The 24308-nt window shown below is 38.5% G+C and overlaps 1 protein-coding gene across 6 annotated transcripts in view; it reads left to right on the forward strand.

The window, feature by feature from the left end:
* FRMPD1 (FERM and PDZ domain containing 1) overlaps window positions 1–13428 on the forward strand; it is a 263914-nt gene extending 250486 nt beyond the window's left edge. For all 6 annotated transcript variants that reach the window (XM_074200548.1, XM_074200549.1, XM_074200546.1 and 3 more), the window contains 4 exons: window positions 2209–2391; window positions 3273–3417; window positions 6709–7545; window positions 8438–13428. In XM_074200548.1, coding sequence (XP_074056649.1) covers window positions 2209–2391; window positions 3273–3417; window positions 6709–7545; window positions 8438–10863 — 3591 coding nt within the window. In that variant the 3' untranslated portion in view covers window positions 10864–13428. The remainder of the gene's footprint in view (window positions 1–2208; window positions 2392–3272; window positions 3418–6708; window positions 7546–8437) is intronic.
* Window positions 13429–24308: the final 10880 nt, after the last annotated feature.

Genomic DNA, 24308 nt, shown 5'->3' on the forward strand with positions numbered 1-24308 from the left:
AGATTATTGAACAAAGAGTAAAGATTCTTTACCTTTTTGTGTAGTGGACCCCCTTGGCACTCTGTTGAAACCTAGGGACTCCTTAACAGAATAATCTTTTTTAAATGCATAAAATAAAATACATAGAATTACAAAGGAAACTAATTGTTATTGAAACACAGTTATCAAAAAAAAATTTTTTTAAGCTCACACAGGGACAGTTAGATAGTTGAGGGGATGGTACACTGTCCCTAGAATCAGGAATACTTGAGTTCAAATCTTGCCTTGGTTATTAATTAGCTGAGTAATCTTGAACAATTCACATAATCCCAATTGGCCCCCCACTAAAAATAAAAAAATTAAGTTCACAGCTTCCAAGCTAAAATCCCCTGGATTATATTATCTCAATAATCTTCCTTCCTTAACATTCTACATCCATTATTTAGTCTTAATTTTTCGTGATTTCCAGTGAAGAGCCAGAATCACAAAATTCATCTTTGGGTTCATCCTTTGACACATCCTGGCTATTTGAACCTGGGCAAATTATTTAGCTTCTCAGCATCTGAGGCAACTCTCTAAGATTATAAAATTACTGAGCAGGTAGCAATGCACCCAAGAGAGGGAGTTTTTCCTACCAGAAGTTCCCTTCACCAGATCCAGTTCCCTGTGAACCCTTAGCCCTATCATCTATCCCTCCTCTTTCTTTGACCAAAACAACAACAACAATAATAATAATAATAATTAGGCAAGTTGTATATAATCCATCAAATACTACTTTATTATGTGTGTGTTTTAATCTAGAGTCAAAACCAGATGACAAATATACAGAGTAAGGGATATAAGGGATACAGAGTAGGGATATAAACCCAGTGGATGATTTGGTTTGGTTTGGTTTGGTTTGGTTCTTTAAATTTAAGCCAATGACTAAGCTTTATAAATTACTGAAAACAGCACATAAAAACAATTTAATCTTGTAATCAAATAAAAAATACACCAGTTTATCTATTACATTTAATGCTGTGCATAATCATTTCTCTCTGCCTCAGTAATTGGACATAAATTGGAATCTGTTCCTAGAAATAACTCCAATTAATATTACTTTTGAACTGATAAGCCAGGCAATTCTGGGGTCACTTGTGCAGAAGTGATTTTAGTGGAGCAGGAAGATATTCTGAAGGGCCTGAATTCAGATATTATAGGCAGCCCTTCCTGTTTCTATATCTGATTAAATCATAGGCGGGGACCAGGGAAGGAGAATTTGTGAATAAGGATAAAAGATCTAAGGATCTAAGAGAGTCTACTTACCCTATTAACTTCCTGCAGGACTAGTTTAATCAGGTTACTTTCTTTACACCTGGGGAAGGAAGAGAGAATGGAATTTTTGGTGGAGTGGAGAAGGAACAAAGGATCACTAGAGCAAGAGTACCCTTAATGGGGAATTGGGAGTAGCTTGAGGGGGAAGAATAGAAGAGTGAAGGGTCTTTGAGAATTCAGAAATGCAAGTTTTATCTACTTTCTAGTCCCCAACCTCTCCCTTCTTCCCATCCCCCTGGAGGATCCAGGCAACTGCTGAACAGGAGGGTTGAGGATAAAGGAACCCAACTAACAGATCCTGTTCTAATCCAGAGGGCACCTTCATGGTGCAAAGAGTGGTTAGATCTGGAGGCAAGAACATCTGAGATAAAATCTGACCTCAGACATTAGTTGTGTGACTCTAGACAAGTCATTCAACCCTGTTCGCTTCAGTTTTCTTATCTGTAAAATGAATTGGAGAAGGAAATGGCAAACCACTCCATTTGCCAAGAAAACTCCAAGGGACACAACTGAACATCAACAACATAAAGGTCTCTATATTGGATCCATTAAGGTCTTATATATTTTCTATTAAAACTCACATATACTGTGACAGTTACCATGGAAAATGACTAGATTGCTGATATGGGTATCTTTTAGTGGAAAGAAGCCCAAGCATCACCTTATTCATAAAATAGCCAGTCCTTGCCTTTGAATTAATTGAATTCAGGCAGCCTTCTTCTTAATAGTAATCAATGTTCCTGTCAGAAAACAATATTGTGAAATAACACAAGTGCCAATTTGACAAATAAATATATGAGAAATGTTTTATTAAATAAAAATAAATTGCCTGCCTTCCTCTCCCAATCTGAATGTGGTGTGTTATCTCATGGATATTATAGAAAGTTAATTCCTCATAGACCTGTTCTCCTATAGTTACAGGATAGAGAATCATACATCGCCCTTCTAGTTGGAGCCAAGTATGGAATCAGCCAGATTATTAACAGTAAACTCAACATTATGTCAACATTGGCAGAGTTCTCAAATATTAGCCAAGTAGAGCTGATGGAAGAGTCGGAGAAAGTGAGCATGGTCAAAATTTATCTTCAGGATGTCAAGGTAACTAAGGTTAGACAACTCTGTATCAGAGTTCCAAAACATATGCCCACTTCAGTGGAGAAGGGATATATGATGACTTAAAGATTAAAAAAGTAATTTGTAAGAAAATAAAATAAAAGATGAAACATTTATGGTCCTCTGGTCCTAATGCTGATTGTGCCTATTACAACAAAGTCTACCAACCCCCAGGAAGGTTCAGAAATGTTTCCATTGCCTGAAACAAAATACAAAAACATTAGAGTGAGAAAATAAACTGTGGGGGAATTGCCATATGTTTGTAAAGATTAGATATGAGGACAAGGGGATTATACTCTATGCACATGGAGCCAGGTCAGTGTTCAAGAGGCTAGATTAGGGATGTTAAAGGAACTGAATTGAGAGATTAATTTAGAATATTATCCTGCTTGCTATTTGAGAAATTCTAAATCTAGCCTTTTTTTTAAGCATTCAGGGATGACCCTTTTGCCATCCTCTCCCTCTCAAATTGTTCTTAACCCTTCTCTTCCTTTTCAAATGAGATAATATGAATAAAAGCTCTCAGCTCAGGGCCTATTACATAGTAGGTGGTATGTGAAAGCTTTTTCCCTTCTCCTCTCCCTCTTCTCACTATATTGCCTTTTCTGATTCAGAGATAGAAGGGAAATGGCACTAGAAGATGTTAGGGAATGGTAGGGTTACTGATTGTCTTGGGGAAAGGGCATTATTATGACGTATTTACTAGAAGTACCTTTATATATATTCATCCATTTCATTAGCAATAGGGCAGTAGACAATGGAATGTATTGGCCATGCTGGTCTATGGGCCATGAGTAGGCATCATCGTTATGTTCTGAAAATTCTCTTGTCCTTATATAAATATAGATCTTGTTTTACTTTTGAAGCTTCTCACTCTGTTGCTGGAATCTAATAGTGCTAAAGACCTTGCCTGCCTCATTGCTGGCTACTACAGACTGTTTGTGGATTCAAGTGCCTCCATATTCCTCTGGGGTAGGAATAAACAAGTTCATCGGATTTCTGCTGAAGAAGGTAAGTCTCTTGGTCTCAGAGAGAGAGTTATGATTCAAAATGACCTGTTGAAGTCTTCTTAGGGGGCAGTGTTATATTCCAGGAGCTCAAAATATGCCCCCCCCCAAAAAAGGGTGAATATCTCTTATTTAGGGATAAGGTAGGGAAGAGGTTTCCTTTTCAACCAGCATTTATTTAGTGCCTATTGTATGCCAGGACCTGTTTTAGCTGCTGGTGACAAAAAAAAAAGACAAAAATAAAACGGCTCTTACCTTCCAGGGTCTTAGCTGCACCTATATAGACATATATAGAACAGTTACAAGGAGATGTTGGTGGAAGGCACTAGCAGCTGTGGGATACAGAGAGGATGTTTGAGTTGTATCTTGAAAGTAGGAAGGAGGGGTGGCTAGGTGGCACAGTGAATAAAGTACCAGCCCTGGAGTCAGGAGCTGGGTTCAAATCCTGTCTCATACACTTAATAATTACCTAGCTGTGTGGCCTTGGGCAAGCCACTTAACCCCATTTGCCTTGCAAAAACCTAAAAAAAAAGTAGGAAGGGGTTCCAGGAGTCAGGGGAGGGGGAAAAAAAGTATATTTTAGTATTTGAGACAGGAAGATAAATGTTATTGTGGATTGAATCCTGGGCCTAGCATCAGGAAGACTTGAGTTCAAATCTGACCTCAAACATAATTTATTAATTGTGTGCCCCTGAGCAAGTGGCTTAACCCTGTTTGCCTCAGTTTCTTTTTCAGTAAAATGAACTAGAGAAGGAAAAAGCAAAACCATTCCAGTATTTTTACCAAGAAAACCCAAGATGAGGTCAGTCATGACTAAAACAATTGAATTGCTGGCATCCCAGTGCAAAGACATGGAGACAGGACATTGTTATGTTAATGTTGAAGACCATGACATCACAGAGGTGATGCCATGACATGCATGGGAGGGGTGCTGTGGAATCCAGATAACCAGAGATGGCCCCGGATGTTGGACAATCAGGGCTAATGACATGCCCAAGGTCATACAGCTAGTAAAAATCAAGTGTCTCAGGTCCTCGTGACTCTAGGGCCAGTGCTCTATCTACTGCACCACCATTGAGGTCGTCCATGCCTAAGGAAGAAAGTAGGCTAGTTTGGATAGACTTTAACAACAATGAGAAGTGGGAAAGGTAGATTGACACCAGGTTGAGAAGCACTTTAAAAGACAAAGAAAGTAATTTATGATTTATTCTAGAGGCAATTGGAGTTTATTGAGTAGGGAATCATAAGATCAGACCTGACTTAAGGAAAGTAACTTTGTTAAGTTATAAAGTAGAAAGAAGAGGAAACTTGCTGAAGGGACACAAATGGGAGGCCCTTGCAACAGTCCAGGCAAAAGGTGTCAGAAGAGCAAAAAGGCCAATTTGGCTGGATCATAGAGTGTGTTCAGGGGAATAATTAGGCAACATAGGGCTAGGTTGTGAAGCGCTTTAGATGAAAAGCAAAGGAGTTTTAGCTGATTCTATGGTAATAAATGGGCATCTCCTGGAGATGAGTGGGTTGTTGGTTGATGTGGTCAGAACTACAGTTTAGGAAAAAAATCCCTTCAGCTGCTGAGTGGAGGAGCTGTTGAAATGGGGAGATTTGCAATAGTCGGATGATGGCATGGTTTGACCACCTGAATAAGTAGTGGCTCTGTGAATGGAGAGAAGGAAATAGATACCAAGAGGTGTGGCAGAGGTAGAAATGACAAGATTTGGTGTCTGCTTCCATGGCTAAGCAGGAACAGTCAGTGATGATCCCAGGTTCACAAGCCCGAGGTGACTGGAAGAATGGTAATGGCCTTGACCAAAACAGTACAGTAGAAAAGAGCAAGGGGTTCAGGAGGAAAGATAATAGAGTTCTGTTTTTCAGTACAACTGGGATCAGTAATGCAAGACTTAATCTGCTCCCATGTTCTTATGTAACCACTGGAGCCTGTGTAGGGCCAACGGGAGCATTCTGGGAGAAGGGGTCTGAGCCTGTGATGTCATCAGTGGAGGTAAGTTCCCAGTATGGAAACTCCCTCTCTGAATATTGACTCTAAAAGGTTAACTTGACCACAGTTAAATGGCTAATAATAATAATAATAATAATTAATAGCCAGTGTTTAAATAGCACTTTAAGGTATGCACTTTACATGTGATCCTTACAATAACCCTGTGGGGTTGGTGCTATTGTTATCATCATTTCACAGATGAGCAAACTGAGGCTGAGAGAGATCACACAGTTAGTAAGAGTCTGAGGCAGGATGTAAACCCCTAACTCCAAGATTAGCATCTCACCCACCAGCACCTGAATGCCTGTGTCAGATAGAGATGAGATTTGAACCCAGGTTTTCCTAACTCCAATACTGACACGTCTGATCCAAGACAAATTGTAGTGTAAGTGAGTTTATCTTGGGTACCCTCCTTCTCTCTCTTCTCCCTGCCCCCTCACCCCCCCAGAGAGAAAGCTCATTGTCCAATGGGAAAAGATCATACGATAGTTATTTACATCTTAGTTTTAATTTAAAATAGTGTACTTTTGTACATTTTCATTTGAAGCCTTATCTAATCCTATTGTAAAATGAAAGACTTTGACTCCTGGAATTTCAGACTTGAGTTGGGCAAATTATTTTGGAGGTCAGAGGAGTTCTTCCTGGCACCTTGAATCCCCTCACCTTCATAGGCTGGCCTTGAATTGGATACAACCTGGGGTCCAGTGTGGATGCATTCAGCTCATTCCCTGAGCTAGATTTAAGGTCACTTATATAAGTGGAGAACTTGGTCTTCTGGGAAAGAAGTGTGGGATGGGAAATTACCTCCACAGATGGCATCACAGCTCTCTGAGATAACTCCAGGAGGCAAAGGAAGCTTAATAGGTAGTGCAGTGAATAGAGAACTGGACTTGGACTCAGGAACACTTGAGTTCAATAATCTGAGTTATTAGCTCTAGGCAAGTCACTTAACCTCTCTTGGGCTCATTTTCCTCATCTCTAAAATGGAGATAATAATAGGACTTATCTCTCAGAATTGTTGTTAGGATTAAATGAGATCATACAGATAAAACATTTTGCAAATCTCAAAAGCACTATAAAAATGATATGATTGTTATATATTCTCTACTTCAAGGGTTCTTAACTTGGAAATCTTCAGTGAATTTGAATGGGGGGAGAATTACATCTTTATTTTCACTAACCACCTTCAATTATTTCAAAACATTATTCTGAGAAGGAATCCCCAGGCTTTACCAGACTGCCAGAGCTGCACATAACCCGAACAAGATTCAGAACCCTTGCTGTCCTTCTCTCTTGCAGGTTATGAATCCAGAGCCTGCAGTGACTCAGAGGAATCATCAGAAGTTGACTCTTCCCTGGAGTTCCTTTCGGACAGGCACCTGGTGAAATTTAACCACATCACACCCTTGTGTGAAGAAGAAGAACAGGAAATGCCCAGGGAGCAGAGAGATGAGAGCATCACCCCAGCAGAGGCTGAGAAAAGCAGATGCAATGAAGTTAGCAATGTCACTGACAACACCTCTGAGGGCTCCGACTCAGCCAACACGGAGAGCCGGGGCTGCAAAACCAGTGGCTCCAGTGATTCCATGGATGCCCTGGAAGAAGATGACTTGGATGCCTGCTCCTCCAGTAGGCCTGAGTTTTTCCATTTCCATGCACCCACTTTTAAAGAAAATTTGGATAAAAATGATCTGCCACCTTCTCTGGACATCAGGGAGGAAAGAGGCCACATTGAAACTAATGACTTCCTTTGCCTCCTGGAGTTATCCCAGAGAGCCAACGCCGAGCTCCAGAAGACTGAGTTGTCCAACTATACAAGCAACCTTAAATCTAGCCCAGGGAACGAGCTGCACGCATCCACGGTAGACCCCAGGTTGTATGATAGCAGCAGCATGGAGTACTATAGTCTGTGCTCTAACGTTTCTCCTGCCAGCATCTTAAGCAACAGCTCTGAGAGCAGTTCTTCAAGGAATGGGCCATCTCGACCTGTGCAGGAGGGGAAAGTCTGGAAAGCTATTTCAGCATCAGCGGTAGAATCGCTGCTTTTAAATCCTTCTCCAAGTTTTGAAGACACAAGCTCCGATGATGAATTTTATGATGCAGCTGATAAGCTGACACCCTCAAATTCCCTCTCAGGTGAGCCCCCAGCAGGTGGATCTATCGTCACTCATCTAGGAAGAGTGCGTAGCGGTGCCATGAGGCAGGGAGGTACTTCCTAATTAGTTACGGTCCCATAGGACTTAGAGGTGCTCTAGGTCTCTCAGTGGAGAAAGTTGGTAGCTTTATGAATATATTTCTGCCAGATCCTCTATCTCTTTACCCATCATTCTCCTTTACCCCAAGGGCACACAGAAACCTATACATATGTACACATGTCACATATTCCCAAGTGATCTAAAGATTCTTCCAAAATGTTCATACACACTAAAAATTAAGTAAGTCAAATTAAATAAATTTCAATAAATAAAATATTAAATAATAAAATTAAATAAAGAATTAAAAATTAATGTGACTATTATGTGAGTACAATGCACAAAAGTTTGCTAAAAATTAAAGATGTATGTGGAGGGGGAAAAGCATCTTATTTTTTAAGTTTTTGCAAGGCAAATGGGGTTAAGTGACTTACCCAAGGTCACACAGCTAGGTTATTATTAAGTATCTGAGGCCAGATTTGAACTCAGGTCCTCCTGACTCCAGGGCTGATGTTCTATCCACTGCGCTACCTAGCCACCCCAAAAAAGCATCTTTTAAAGAGGTTGGAACTATTCATATATATATAAAACTAGGTAGGGAAGGCAGAATGATGGACCAGAATGGGGGATGGAGACTCAGAAGATCAGGATTAATGAGTTAAGTGATCTGACCCAACCATTCTGTCCCAACAAGCAAAATTAAATTACTGGGAATGTCCCTAAATCTTATCTGTCATTCTGAGACTACATCTTTATTGTGTAACCATTGTTGTTCAGGTATATCAAGTATAACATGTAACTTTGTCCTGAACTTCTCTTCCTTTCTTTATATTTAGATTATGGCATAGTCCCTCCTGAGGAATGGAGTGATTTGGGGTCTAAAGTTCAAAAGAGAGAAAACTCAGAGGAAGGCTTGATTCCAAGACCACATAAGAGAGAGCACAGCCGAAGAGTTGGGGGGAAGAAGTATGCAAAGACACTGAGAAAAAGAAGGTCTTTCTTACAAACTGACTACACATCTCAAGTGACCTTTCCTTTGGCACCATCATATTCCCTGGAGAGTGTAGACCACATGTGCTACTATGACAGGGAGCCCTACCTTTCCTTCGTCTCTCACTCACCAACTGTATCATCATTGCAAGACATGCAAGGAGAGCCTGGTCTTCTTGAAACCAAAGCCCTTGGACTGTTGACTCCTCCAAGGGAAACCAAGGGTAAAAACCACTCCTCTAATTTAATGGAAATGGAACCTGAAACAATGGAAACCAAATCAGTCATTGATTCCTTTGTCTCTTCCATTTCAGCAGTTCGCCTCAGGATTGACCCAGAAAATAAAGAAAATTCTAGGGTTGCCCCTTTGTCCATGAATAGCACTCCAAGCAGCATCCCTCATCATCATCAGTCTTCAGGTTTGTTTGAACAAAATGACCAGTCAGAGTCATCTGAAAAGACCTTTCAGCTTCAAGATGGTAATGCCAGGGTTTGCACAGACCAAATGGCAGAGACTCAGGACTGCACCTCCAACTCCTGTAATATCCCTTCAAGAACCAAAGACAATTTGACAATCAGCTCAGAACAACAAGAAATAACACAAGGAATCCTAGGGGTCAGTTCAGAACCCCAATTTGAAATGGAATTCAGGCATTTGTTTGAAAACCCAATGCAGGAAACAATCCAGAAATGCTTAGAACCTTTGTTTTCTTCAGGGGACCATTCCAGAAATGGTGACTATGTTAAAAATTCGAGAGGCAGCAAAGAAGCAGATTTTTCTTTATGTGACATCAACCAGAACAGTAATATTTTATTTCTGGAGGAACCCAGGAAAGATTTGAATGAAGGTCCAACTGATGATACATGTAAAAAACCCTTAGATAATATAAGGCTGCCATTGGAGAAAAGTGATCTACCTGGTGAAGTAGCCCCTCTCTCCAAGTGGCAGACATTTGGAGCAAATACTAATCATGCATCACTACTGCACATGCAAGAAGAAGGGAGAGAAACAGCCTTCCTCCTTAGGATAGGCCCAACCAGCCTCCCCCAAGAGCAGGAGTTATTATTGTCTGAGAAGCATATAGGTTCTGATGCCCTTAAGGGGCATCTGCCCATCAACACGGGCTTACTGTCACTTCAAGAAAGGAGTTCTGTACCAGAACACCCAGATAATGGAATAAGGGGAATGTTGTTGCCTAATGTTGCTCTGCTACCTGTGGATTTTAACCAGGGGCAATCCCCACAGAATCCACCTTCATATCACCTAGGAGATGCTTTCAGGCAGGCAACCGAGTACAACCTAAAGAAACTGAAGTGTCCTAATTATTTTTCCCCTACCTGTGGTGATATCTTAGAAGTGGAAAAGGAAAGCCTTAGTATTGTGCCTCCTTCTTCAAAGAAGCCTCTCCTGTGTTTTGTTCATAAAAGCAATCCTACTATTTCCACAAATCCTAGGTCAGATTGTTCTTTGGATTTTTCAGGGATGAAAGGCGTGATCTTACCCAAAATTGGGATGGACCAATGCAATTGCCAGTTACCCTACACCACTTGTTTTCGTGGCTCAGACCCTGAGATGGATGATGAGAACTCAGATTTGGAAACCACGCTCTCCTCAGCGCCACTCACAACTCCTCCTTCCTCAGGGAGCCAGTATTCTGTGCACTGGAGACCCGAGCTCACCCGAAGCAACAGCTGCTGTGGCAGTGAGCCCCGGCTGAGGAATAACTGCCTCTGGTCTGAGTATTACTCCAAAATCATGAAGCAGTTAAAAGTTGGACTTTGCAAATCCCCCGAAGGCTTTCGCCAGCTCCTGGATCATGTGGTGGAATTACAAGGTATTTTAGAACAGTTTGGAGGAAATGGGAACAAACACCCCCAAGACAAATGTGCCTGGTACTTTTCTGAAAACAGGAATAGCCTCTGTACGGGATCCCAGAAGCTCATGTCTAGCTGTCAGCATGTGATTAAAATCGACCAGTCTCCTGAAGAAATGCAGAGTGCTGTGCAAGAGACTTTCCGAAACCTCATCCAGCTGATGGGCCTGTGCTTCCAGTTTACAAACTGTGGCCGCTGCGTGAGGACACACAGGGATGTCATGGTGAACCTCAAGGACGTTGTTTGCGCCTACTATCAGTTTGTCCAGGCAGCAAAGCTCACCTGTGAGAGAGGCTATCGAGATTTAAGCGTGAAGTTATTAGCACGCCAGTGCACTGCCCTCACAGCAGCTGTATTCTGTCTCACCCAGAAGTTTCGGGCATCCATGGCCCTATGAACATCACCCCATTAGTTCAATAACTCCTGACTCACCTACGAGGGAAGGTCCCTAAGAAACAACACACAAGCATTTACTATTTAGAAAGTTATCAAAATAAATGCCCTGATGTTTAACAGTAGTCTGAATCATATGTGTCACAAGGTGTGCTTCACCAGAGAACCATAGGTCATATCCTTTTGTTGGGGTTGGAGGTAAGGAAGAGGGAGATGTTTGACTGGCTTTCTGTGATTGCTATTCTTCATGTTTGGAGGGAACAGCCCAGATATGGGAATTGGGAGTCCAAGAGGGAGACATTTTCCAGAAGAGATTAGACTCTAAACAAACTAACTCTAAACAAACATAAAAGAGAAATTTCAGGCTTAGTCATTAAATATTTTTTAAAGAAAAATTTTATTTATTTTGAATTTTATAATTTTTCCCCCTAATCTTACTTCCTCTCCCCCCCACCCCCACAGAAGGCAGTCTCTTAGTCTTTACATTGGTTCCATGGTATACATTAATCTGAGTTGAATGTGATGAGAGAGAAATCATATCCTTAAGGAAGAAACATAAAGTATAAGAGACAGCAAAATTACATGAGATAATGTTTTTTTTTTAAATTAAAGGTAATAGTCCTTGTTCAAACTCCACAATTCTTTCTCTGGATTTAGATGGTATTCTCCATCACAGATACCCCCAAAATTGTGCCTGGTTGTTGCACTGATGGAATGAGCAAGTCCATTAAGGTTGACCATCACCCCCATGTTACTGTTAGGGTGTACAGTGTTTTTCTGGTTCTGCTCATCTCACTCAGCATCAGTTCATGCAAATCCCTCCAGGCTTCCCTGAATTCCCATTCTTCCTGGTTTCTAATAGAACAATAATGTTCCATCACATACATATACCACAATTTATTAAGCCATTCCCCAATTGATGAACATTCACTCGATTTCCAATTCTTTGCCACCACAAACAGGGCTGCTATGAATATTTTTGTGCAATTAATGTTCTTACCCATTTTCATGATCTCTTCAGGGTATAGACCCAGTAGTGGTATTGTTGGATCAAAGAGTATGCATATTTTTGTTGCCATTTGGCATAATTCCAAATTGCTCTCCAGAAAGGCTGGATGAGTTCACAGCTCCACCAACAATGTATTAGTGTTCTAGATTTCCCACATCCTGTTGAACATTAGTCATTGTCCTTTCTGTATACCTACCTTTTAAAATAGAGTAATAATTAATTTAAAGTAAATAAGTTCATGTTTCTTTGACTTTACAGGATCAAGCATTAACAAAATCCAGTAATTTCACAACCAAATCCAGTTTCCATGTCAAAAAAATACACTGAAAGGAGCCAGAAAGAGTTAGGTACCAAAGAAAGCATACTGGATTAGGAATCAGAGGATTTGCCTTTGTATAACTTTGGGCAAAATATTTAACCTCTCTGGTCTCAATATCGCCACTTATAAAGTGATTAGGTTTGTACTCTATGAACCACTTAAGGTTTCTTCCAGCTGTGTCCATTTTCTATCCAGGCCTCTCTGGATACTCATCTACCACTCTGACATACCTATTCATGATTTAATAAAATAGAATTATTTGTAAAATTGAAGCAGGTAAATGGATGTGACATTTAAAATTTACATGTGGAAACTGTAAACAAACATAAGCCATTTTTCCCCCCTTTGATATGCTTCTACAATTGACAGTGCTGTTCTCTGGGGTCAGGTGGTCCTTAGTGTAGCAGGGATGGTCAGTGGCAGCTTGGTCCCTAGGAGCATGGGCAGCAGGCTCTGCCTCTGCAATCGCCCATGCAGACATCAGAGCATGAGCAGGTCTTCTATTACTGTTTCCTAACCACTTACCAAAGATGAAGAAAAGCCACTTAGTTGGCTGTTCAGCCAGAACTGAGTGTGCAACAAAAGGTCAATCTTGGTCAAAATTCTCTCTCTCTCCCAGTTGGGGAGGGAGGCAAGGACAGCTGAAAGGTGAGAGCTTGGGGCAGCCAGGCGGCACAGTGGATAGAGTAATGGCCCCGGAGTCAGGAGGGTCTAAGTTCAAATGTGGCCTCAGACACTTAATAATTACCTAGCCGTGTGACCTTGAGCAAGTCACTTAACCCTACTGCCTTGCAAAAGAAAAAGGTGAGGGGTTGTAATGATGACAGAAAGGACCTCTTGCTGCTGGCTGTCTTTGATTTATTCTTATCTTTTTATAGATGAATGAGAGTTGTAGATGGAACAGACTAGATAGGCCCTGCACCTGTGAAATCTCAAGAGACCCACTTAGCTAGGCGATCATGGAATTTCAGAGTTGGAAAGGACTTCAGAAGGTACCTAGCCCAAACCATACCTACAGTAGAAATCTACTCACTACCATCCCCTACAAGTGACCATCCAAACTCTGCTTGGAGATGTCCAGAAATGGGAATTTCACTATCTTTCAAAGAAGTTTCTTCTAATTTTAGACTTATTAGGAGACTTTTTCATTTATTCATCTGAAATTTTGACTCTACAACTTCTACCCATTGGTTCCAGTTCCACTTTCAGGAGGCAAGCAAAACAAGTCTAATGTGGGTTCCCTGTAATTTTTTTTAAAGTGTTTTATTTTTTCCAACTATATATAAAAATACTTTATAACATTCATTTTTTTTATTAGACAATGGGGTTAAGTGGTTTGCCCAAGGCCACACGGCTAGGCAATTATTAAGTGTCTGAGAGTGGATTTGAACCCAGGGACTCCTGACTCCAGGGCCGGTGCTCTATCCACTGCGCCACCTAGCCACCCCTAACATTCATTTTTAATAAGATTTTGAGCTCTTAATTTTTCTTACTCTTTTCCCTCTCTTTCCCCTAAGATGCTAAATGTTTGATAGAGATTATATGTGTGGGGGCAGCTAGGTGGCGCAGTGGATAGAGCACCGGCCCTGGAGTCAGGAGTACCCGGGTTCAAATCCGACCTCAGACACTTAATAATTACCTAGCCGTGTGGCCTTGGGCAAGCCACTTAACCCCATTGCCTTGAAAAATCTAAAAAAAAAAAGAAAAAAGAAAAAAGAGATTATATATGTGCAATCATGTAAAACATATTTCCATACTAGTCATGTTGTGGAATAAGAAACAGAACAAAAAAAATGTATATCCTTGCAACATCTAGGTAATTATTAAGTGTCTGAGACCAGATGTGAACCTAGGTACTCCTGACTCCAAGGCAGGTGGCTTTATCCACTACGCCACCTAGCCACCCCTAACATCTTGAAATTCTTAAAGATAAATACCTTCTTAAATGCTCTCTTTTTCAGGGCTATAACCAGTTCCTTCAGGCAATTCTTACATGGTATGTTTTCAATCCCCCATGAATCTGGCAATGCCATTATTAAAATGTACTAGAATTGAACATAAGACTTCAGATGTGATTTATAGAGCAAAACCATCACTTCTTAATCTGAATTCTGGAAATTTGTGATTATATTAGCTTTTTTGACTGGCATAATGATAACTCACATTTCCATAGCACTTTAAGTCTTACACAATGTTTTCTCCACAACAACACTGGGAGGTTTACAAAAAGGGAAACTGCGATTTTGAGAGGTTAAAGAGTCTGCCCCTTATCACACAACTAGTGAGTATCAGAATCAGGAAAGACCTGCTTTGTCCATTGTCACACTCCCTAACTTTGTTTTTTTTTTAATTTATATTTATGTCAGGCAATGGGGTTGAGTGACTTGCCCAAGGTCACACGGCTAGGCAATTATTAAGTGTCTGAGGTCAAATTTGAACTCAAAGCCTCCTGACACCAGGGCATGTACTTTATTCACTTTGCCACCTAGTTGCCCTCCCACTCCCTAACTTCTAATGAAGTTTTATCTTATTACATTTGACCCATTATTCAAACCCAATATCTTTTTGGATTTCCAATTATTAAGGTATGTTCCTTAGCACTTTGATAATCATGCTGTCTGTGCTTTTATAAAAAATTCTGAACAGAACAAGGTTCTGTGGAATGCCACTTAAAGACCTTCTTCTGGACTGACATCAATCTCTTGATTTTTTTTTCCTGGATGTTGAACAAGATCTAAATGGGTAGTACAAGAGACAGATTGCTGGACCTTGAGTCAAGAAGACCTGAGTTCAGACACATACCAGAAATTTACTAGCAGTGTGACTCTAGGCAAGACCTTTAATTTCTTTCTGCCTCAGTTTCCTCATCTATAAAATGAATAAAATAATAGTACCTATCTCCCAGGCTGGTTTTAAGGATTGAATAAGATAATTTGTAAAGTACTTTGCAAACCTTTAAGTTCTATATAAATTATGTTTGGTTTCTAGTATTCACAATATTAATCATTAGAATGTAAGCTCCCACATATAATGTTCAGTTGTATATATATTATTTCATTTTTCTTTTTTTTTTAGGTTTTTGCAAGGTAAATGGGGTTAAGTGGTTTGCCCAAGACCACACAGCTAGGTAATTATGAAATGTCTGAGACCAGATTTGAACCCAGGTACTCCTGACTACAGGGCCGGTGCTTTATCCACTGTGCCACCTAGCTGCCCCTATATTATTTCATTCTTAACAATATTTATATTTAAAGAATACAAACTCCTTGAGGGCAAGGATTGTTTTTGTTTTTTCTTTATACCACCAGCACTTAGCAGAGGGCCTGGCACATAGTAAGTGCTAAATATTTTCTTACTATTTGATTGAGAAAGACAAAAATGGAGAAATGTATGCTGATTGATTCATCTCAATTTTGTACTCAAGGATGTTATGAGCAACTTTGTTAGACGCTTCACTTAAACATGTTTATATCATTCCTCTAATCTACTTGCCTAGTAATACTGTCAAAAAATTATTTCAAGTTGGTCTGGTAGATTGTGAGGTTTAGTGATTTAGTCATGTCTGACTCCTCATTAGCCCATTTGAGGCTTTCCTGGAAAAGATCCTAAAGTGGTTTGCCATTTTTTTCTCCAGCTCTTTTAATAGATGAGGAAACTGACGCAAACAGGACAAATTAACTTGCCTAGGATCATGGAGCTAGTATGTTTCTGGGACCACATCTTAACTCAGGAAAATGAGTCTTCAGACTCCAGGCTCAGCCCACTATCTACTGCATACCTGGCTCTCCGTTCTGGCATTACCTATTCTCAATAAAGCCATTTGGGTCATAGTGACTTCTACTTTCCATCTTATAAATCATCTTTCCCTTTAAAAATACATTCTAGCATTCTTCAAAATTAAAGTCAAGCTCACCTTATAATTTTAAGATGTGATCTTCTTTCTCTTAATGAAAACCATCTCCAGGCTCATGAAACACATTCTATTCTCCATCATTTTTAAGAGATCACCAATGACTATTCATCCATGACCTAAGTCCTTGTTTTTAACAACTTGCTGTTTTGAAACAGCAACAGGGTATCTCTAAGCAAAACATCCTGGCTTTTTTTTTACCAGGGCAAACCAAAATTTAAATTTAAGTACAAATAGCAAAAACTAATGCTGGGTAGGTATAAACCTTCTTGCCTTAGTCTCAGCCCTATAAGAAGCACCTCCAAAAGAAGGCCAAGCAGGATAGAATATAAGTTAGTTTCACAATGTTGTGGATAGAGAGCTGGCTTTCATATGATGTAACTATATGAAGTCACTGCTCATATGATATAATCTAAAGCAGTAGAGTCAAAGGAAACAGGGCCACTATACAACACAAAAAAGATACATGTGGATCACATATTGGCTTAGTTTTCAAATGTAATATTATTTATGTTTTATTGTATTTTTATTTATTTTGACATATTTTTCAATTATGTAGCTATTTTTTCAAATTTTTAACAGTTTTATTTAAAGTTTCTGTTCTTTCCCCCTCCCTGAGATGGTAAGCAATCAGATCTAGGTTATACACATGCAATTACATAAAATATTTCCATATTATCCATTTTGTAAAAGAAGACTCAATAAAAAATGAAAGAAAGTATGAAAGATATATTCAGTCTGTATCAGTTCTTTCTCTAGAAGGAGATAATATGTTTCATCATTAGTCTTTTAGGATTGTCTTGTATCATAGTATAACAATTCTTTATTGAACAATATTGCTATTACTGTATACAAAATTCTCATGGCATTGTGTGCTTCATTATGCATCACTATGGCACTGTGTACATCACTATGCAGTTCTTGCAGGTCTTCGAAGGTTTTTCTGAAATCATTCTACATGTCATTTCTTATAGCACAGTAATATTCATTACAATTAAACTACAATATATACCACAGTATATTTAGCCAATCATCAATTGATGGACATCCCTTTGATTTCCAAGTCTTAGTCACTACAAAAAGAGCTATTATTAATATTTTTGTACAAATATGTCTTTTCCCCTTTTTTAGATGTTTTTGAGCTTTATATCTAGCAGTGGAATTTCTGGATCAAAGGGCATGCACAGTTGTATAGCCTTGTGGACATAGTTTCAAATTGCTCTCCAGAATGATTGGATACAATCTCAACTCCAGTAATAATGCATTAGTATCCTAGTTTCCCCATATCCCCTCCATCATCCAATATTTTCCTTTTTTGTCATATTAACCAATCTGATAGGTGGAAATGGTACCTCAGATTTGTTTTCATTTGAATTTCTCTAATCAATAGTGATTTAGAGTATTTTTCATACATTTAATTTATCTGAAAACAGCCTGTTCATATCCATTGACTTTGATTCAATTCTCTATATATTTGAGAAATGAGGCCTTTTATCAGAAATACTTGTTGCAGAAAAATTTTCCCAGTTTTCTGCTTTTCTTATGTTTGTTTGCATTGGTTTTCTTTATGCAAAAACTTTTTAATTTTCTATAATCAAAATGATCTATTTTACATTTTGTAATGCTCTCTATATCTTCTTTGCTGCTAAATTCTTCCCTTATCCATAAATCTTGACAGATAATATACTTATGGTATCATCCTTTATATGTAAATCATATACCCAATTTGACTTAATTTGGTAAATGGTGTAAGATGTTGGTGTATACCTAGTTTCTGCCATACTGCTTTCCTGTTTTCCCAGAAGTTTGGGTCAAATAATGAGTTTGGATTGAATATATGCTTGATTCTTAGAGTCATTTATTATAATGTACTTTGTAATTAATCTACTTTACTGATTCACTACTCTATTTCTTAGCATAATTACCACTTTATAATAAAATTTGAGGTTGTGTATAGCTAGCCCACTTTTTTGCATTTTTTTCATTGATTCCTTTGGTATCCTTGAACTTTTGTTCTTCAAGCTGAATTTTATTTTTTCTAGCTCTCTAAAACAATTTTTGATAATTTGATTGGCACCAAATAAATAGATTAATTTATATAAAATTAATATTTTTTATTATATTGTCTTGGCTTACCCACAAGCAAGTAATATTTTCCCAATTATTTAGATCTGACTTATTTATTTGAAAAGTGTCTTATATTTGCTTTTATATAGTTCCTGGGCTTGATGTGGAAGACTCCCAAATATTTTATTATGTCTGCAGTTATTTTTTTTTATTTAGTTTTTTGCAAGGCAAACGGGGTTAAGTGGCTTGCCCAAGGCCACACAGCTAGGCAATTAAGTGTCTGAGGCCATATTCGAACTCAGGTCCTCCTGACTCCAGGGCTGGTGCTCTATCTACTGTGCTACCTAGCTGTCCCTTGCAGTTATTTTTAAATAGAATTTCTCTTTCTCTCTCTTGCTACTGGACTTTATGGTAATATATAGAAATGTTGATGATTTATGACTCTATTTTGTATCCTGAAACTTTGTAAAATTTAATTTATCATTTTGTTACCTTTTCAGTTCTGACCTATCTTCTTTCCTCATCCCACTAGAGAAGACTATTTCGATGTATATCCACATGTGTGTGTGTATGCATGTATATATAAAGCCATACTAACCATTCTTATATTTATTAGTTCTTTTTCTAGAGGTGAATAGCATCTTCCTTCATAGGTCTTTTATAGTTTAATTGAATATTTATAATGTCAAAATAGCTTAGCCATTTACAGTTATTCTTCAAAGAATGTTGCTGTTAATGGATACAACAATCTCTTGGTTCTATTCATTTTATTCTTCATTATTTTATTCAAGTCTTTGCATCTTTTTTCTAAAATCAATCTGCTCATTATTTCTCACAGTACAGTAGTATTCCATCACAATCATATTCTACCACTACTTGTTTTGCCATTTCTGGGTTATATTTTAATCTGGATCAAGCTGCTCTCAAGTGTCTTATAGCCTCCATGCTGCTCTCAAGGCACATTTTTCTATCTAGATACCTTCACTACCCTATTAATCTCCTCCTGAATAACTTCACCCTTATCAATGGCCTTCCAAAAATAGCTCAAGCCCCCACCCCCTACACAAATTTGATAAAACTACCTCCAGGTTCAAGTTACACTTTGTTTCAGTACCTAGCCAAAACTCCAGTTCATAAGCTTTTTTACCAAACCAAAGCACAGGGTACATTAACTCAAAAAGGAAATATTTAGGGAGCAGTTAGGTAGCACAGTGGATAGAGCACCAACCCTGGAGTCAGGAGGATCTGAGTTCAAATGTAGCCTCAGACACTTAATAATTACTTAGCTGTGTGACCTTGGACAAATCAATTAACCCTCTTGCTTTATAAAAACAAAAACCAAGCAAACAAACAAAAAAGGAAGTATTTAATTAAAATATAAAGTGAAATAACAAGGCAAATCAAGTAGGTACACTAGATGCAGCCATTTCCCAAACCAGGTGCTACAGCATTCAGCCTGGGGAATGGGAAAAACATGCTAGTGACTTGCTTGTTAGACAAATACTGAACCCCCAGGGCCCAGGACAGCTTGAGTTACCACCATGGCCTTTCTGGAACACTAAAAGAGCTGTATTTGTTTCTTTTGTAACATGGAGGGCTCAGAGCAGGAACTCCAGTAAGACCTATGCTGATGCACCAGGAATTGAACTGTACCTTGCCCTGGCTTCCACTCCAAATGCTAAATAGGGGTGGGTTGAAGGAATGGCTTTGTCACCAATCCAATAGGAGCCAGGCATTCTTGGTGTGCTCCCTCTTCAGTCACCTCCCTTCCATCTTCAGGCTGGCTGGGGGCTTCACCTTCCCTTCCACAACTCTAGAATCTTTAGCAATGTTTTCTAGCATCCTCCTGGAAAGCACCCATTGATGGGTGGTCCAGCAGGCATGGAGGGCCATGAACTAAGGCCATAAAGAGTTTACATTCTAGCAAGGGAGGCAGAATGTGTACAGAATAACCACCAATAGAATGAAAAAGAATAACACAAGATTAATGCAAGCCAATTAGGAAAGGATGGTTCTAAAAGTTGGAGGAAAGGCTTCCTGTAGAAGGTAGCAGTTGACCTGTATCCCTATAGTTCTTCCTCTGACCGGGTCTCAAATAGTCCCAACTTAGCCTTAGCTAAATTCAAAACCACATCTTTAGGTGTCATTGCTAACCTCCAGGTCATACAGGGCCTGGAGTTCAGAAGACCTGAATTCAAATCTAGACTGAGTGACCTGAGTGTGTCATTCAACCTCTGCTTGCCTCAATATCCTCAGTTGTAAAATGAGGATACTATTAGCATTTATCTCACAGCATTGTTGATATACATTTGTAACGAGGTACACAGTAGGTGCTTCATAATGTCAGCTAGTACTGTCAGCAGTATTTGCTCTTGTCACAACTTTCTTGACTTCCTACTCAAATATGACCAACTCAGCCCACTCCTCTAGTCATTGGCTACAAGGAAGACCCATAACTAAAGTAGGAAGTCATTCCTGTGTGACTTTATCTAAAGGGAGGATAATAATAGCCCCTGGAGGTCATGGATTTATGGCCCTGTTTGGGGGAACCCTCCTGTGTAAATCCAATCTATGAAATCAATAGTGTTCCCCCCATCAAGAAACCAACTGTGACAGGAATTCATCTTTATGGGGCCAGGTGTAAGATGATAAGATGGGACAACAGATTAAATGTGGTGTGTGAAGGCAACTGAGGAATTGAGGATGACACCAAGTTTGTGAGCTTGGGTGACTGGGAAGATGGTGGTGTAGTAACAGAAAAGCTGGGAAGAGGGCCGGTTTTGGGGAAAAGGTAATGATTCTGTTCTGAATATGTTTAGTTTTAAATGTCTGCTTAGATCCAGTTCAAGATGTCCAATAAGCAAACAGTAGTGTGAAAACTGGAGGTAAGGAGAGAGGTTAGGATTGTATAAACAGATCTGGGAATCATCTTCATAGAGAAGAAAATTGAACATCCCCAAGTGAGATAGTAAATAGAGATGCAGTTCTCAAAGTGTGGTCCAAGGATTCTTTGGTGGTCCTGAAACTTTCACCAAATCTTTAGGGTTAAAATTACAGTATCCCTTTCACATTGCAACTTTCCCCATTGTGGTTTTGATATATTGTGGGTCAACATAAGAAATTAAATGGGAATTTGGGGGGTGTTTTGCAGAGATCACAGAAGACATGGGAAGGCTAACAAGGGAAAAAAAGAACCTATGATCAAATACTTATCCCAAATTTTGCAATAAGGTACTGTAAACATCCCATAAAAGAAAAAAAAATCCAGACATCTCTGATACAGAGGAAGGCCAAAAAATTTTACAAAAATTTTCCAGATCTTGGAGGCACCATTTCCCTAACCCCTGCAATATGCAAGGGATAATTGTATTTTCACAATAATATTAAAATGTTTCTATTTATAATATGTTAAACTCATAAAAACAAAACACTAGGGGATCTACAATGATTTCTTTTTTTTTTTTAAGTGGCTTGCCAAAGGCTACACAGCTAGGTAATTATTAAGTGTCTGAGACCGGATTTGAACCCAGGTACTCCTGACTCCAGGGCCGGTGCTCTATCCACTATGCCACCTAGCCGCCCCTACAATGATTTCTTAAGAGTATAAAGGGGTCCTGAGACCAAAAACATTGAGAACCACCAGTTTAGAGAAAATAAGAGGCCCCAAGTTAGAACTTTGGAGCACATCTTGAGTTACTTCAAATAACCTGCTGAAGAACGAGCAAGTAAAACTGAGAAAAAATGTTGAGGCAGATAGGAGGGGAGTAGGAAAGTAGTGTCATGAAAGCCTAGAGAAGAAAGACTATCCAGGAGAAGATGGGGTTGAATGGTGTCCAAAATTAATGGGATTTGGGGGGTGGGGTAGTGATAGTTATGCAAAAAGAAAAAGAAAAGAAAACAGAAAAGAGGGAAAGAGTATTGAGTAAACATTTAAAGAACAAACAGAAAAGAACCCAGTGGAATTTAGAAGGAAGCTAGGCAAGCAGAGTAATACAGTTTTTTAAAAAACTATATAATAAAAGTTTACATTTATATATACAATCTTTTATTAATGTATTAAAATGTTATTGTGTAAGTTTATCATATAAAGGATTTTTAAAAAAGGAATTACCTAAGACTACAAGACTTGTATTAAAGTTACAAATTAAATATAGAATGTTTATTTAATAGAGGAGGAAAGCAAATCAGGATGTGATGAAGTTATTACAAGTCACAATGGCCTAAATTATTTCCATCTGTCTTAATAGCAAAATAATTAGTATCTTCAGATATCTTACAATATATGCTAACATGAACATAGGCAAATTTTCTTGATTCTTAGCAGCTAAGAGGTTTAGTTAATTTCACTGTACTATTAAACCCTTTCTTAATTCTAATTCACCTATAAAATTGAAATTTTAATATTCTGTTTCTAGAATTATGAACTATCAAGTGGAAAAATAGTATTGGCATCAAACATATTCAATAAAGTCAGATATACAGTGTCCAACTTATATAGGGAGTTGACACAGATGTATAAGAACAAGATCCACAGTGTATAAGACTGCTCCCCAATAGATGAGTGGTCAAAAGATACAAATAAACAGATTTCAAAAGAATAGTACACTATAAATGACCACTGGAAAATATATCCCAAATCATTAATAATAAGAAAAATGCAAATTAAAACAACCAAAGTTTCACTTCAATCTTTATAAATTGGCAAAAAGGGGCAGATAGGTGACAAAGTGGATAGAGCACCAGCCCTGGAGTCAGGAGGACCTGAGTTCAAATCCAGCCTCAGACACTTAATAATTACCTCGCCATGTGGCCTTGGGAAAGCCACTAAACCCCATTGCCTTGCAAAAACCTAAAAAAAAAAAAAAATGACCCCAAAAAATCAGGAATAATCAGTGGTATAAGACAGGCATCTCCAAAACCTTTGATCCATTAATCCCAGCCCTAAGTATATATATCCCAAGAAAAATAAATGGAGAAACAAAGGTTTAACATGTGCCAGAATAGATAGCAGAGATCTATAAACAAAATGCCGCAACTGGGGAATAATTTTAAAAAAATTTTGGCTTATGATCGTAATTATGAAATGTTATAGTTTCTATTACATATAAATAATATTAATATTGATGAAATAAATCATATGGAATATTAATGTATACCTATGACAAATATGAGAAATGGGGAAAATATGAGGTTTCATAAGCAAAATAAGCAGAATTAAAATTCATTATTCAATATAAATTAAAAGATCATTAAAAGTAAGGTGAAAAGTGAGCAACTGAAAAACCAAAAAAGATCCTGAAGAATAAATAATGAAACATCCTTACCCTCTCCTGGAAGAAAGGAAGGGAATTACTAGTACAGATGTGATCTCTGTATCTGACTTTTTACTTGATTATTTTACTTTGTCATACTGGAAATAAAAAAGGAAAGTTAAATGACTAAAGAAAAAGGCATCAATAAAACACATTAAAAAGAAAGAAAAAGTGAAAGGATGATAAACAAAAGAAAAAATTTCATACAAAAATGATGACAATGATGAATATATCTTACAAACTTTCATAGGAGATATAGCCAAAGTGGTTTGTATAAGCAAAATGTATTAGTGTTGAACGTGTCAAACTCTTTTCAGCAGTTCTAGACCATAATTATCCAACCAGAGCAATGAATCCAGAAACAGGAGCAGAGAATTCCAAATCAACTTGAACTCTATATTCATCTCTTCCATCCACTAGAGAGAATACTTTTGGCAAACACAAATCTCCCTGTTTTATGATTTCTTGTTGCTGTTGAGTTGTTTTCAGTCATGTTCCATTCTTTATGACTCAATTTCTTGGCAAAGATATCCTTGTGGTTCTCCATTTCATTCTTCAGCTCATTTTTACAGATGAGGAAACTGAGGCAAATAGGGTGAAGTGTCTGACCTAGGGTCACACAGTTAGTAATCTGAGGCCAGATCTGACCTCAGGTCTTCCTCACTTGAGGCTGGCCACTCCATCATCCCCTGCCCCACCTAACAGCCTCTCTTTTATACATTGCCTGACAGTTATGATCAGAGGGTTTCAAACAAGGTCACTCTGTAATATCTTTCAAGAAACCTGTTGAAATACAACATAAGACTGAAGACTGGAATATTTCTCTTTCCCA

The sequence above is a fragment of the Macrotis lagotis genome, chromosome X (assembly GCF_037893015.1).
Source record: "Macrotis lagotis isolate mMagLag1 chromosome X, bilby.v1.9.chrom.fasta, whole genome shotgun sequence".
NCBI lineage: Eukaryota > Metazoa > Chordata > Mammalia > Peramelemorphia > Peramelidae > Macrotis > Macrotis lagotis.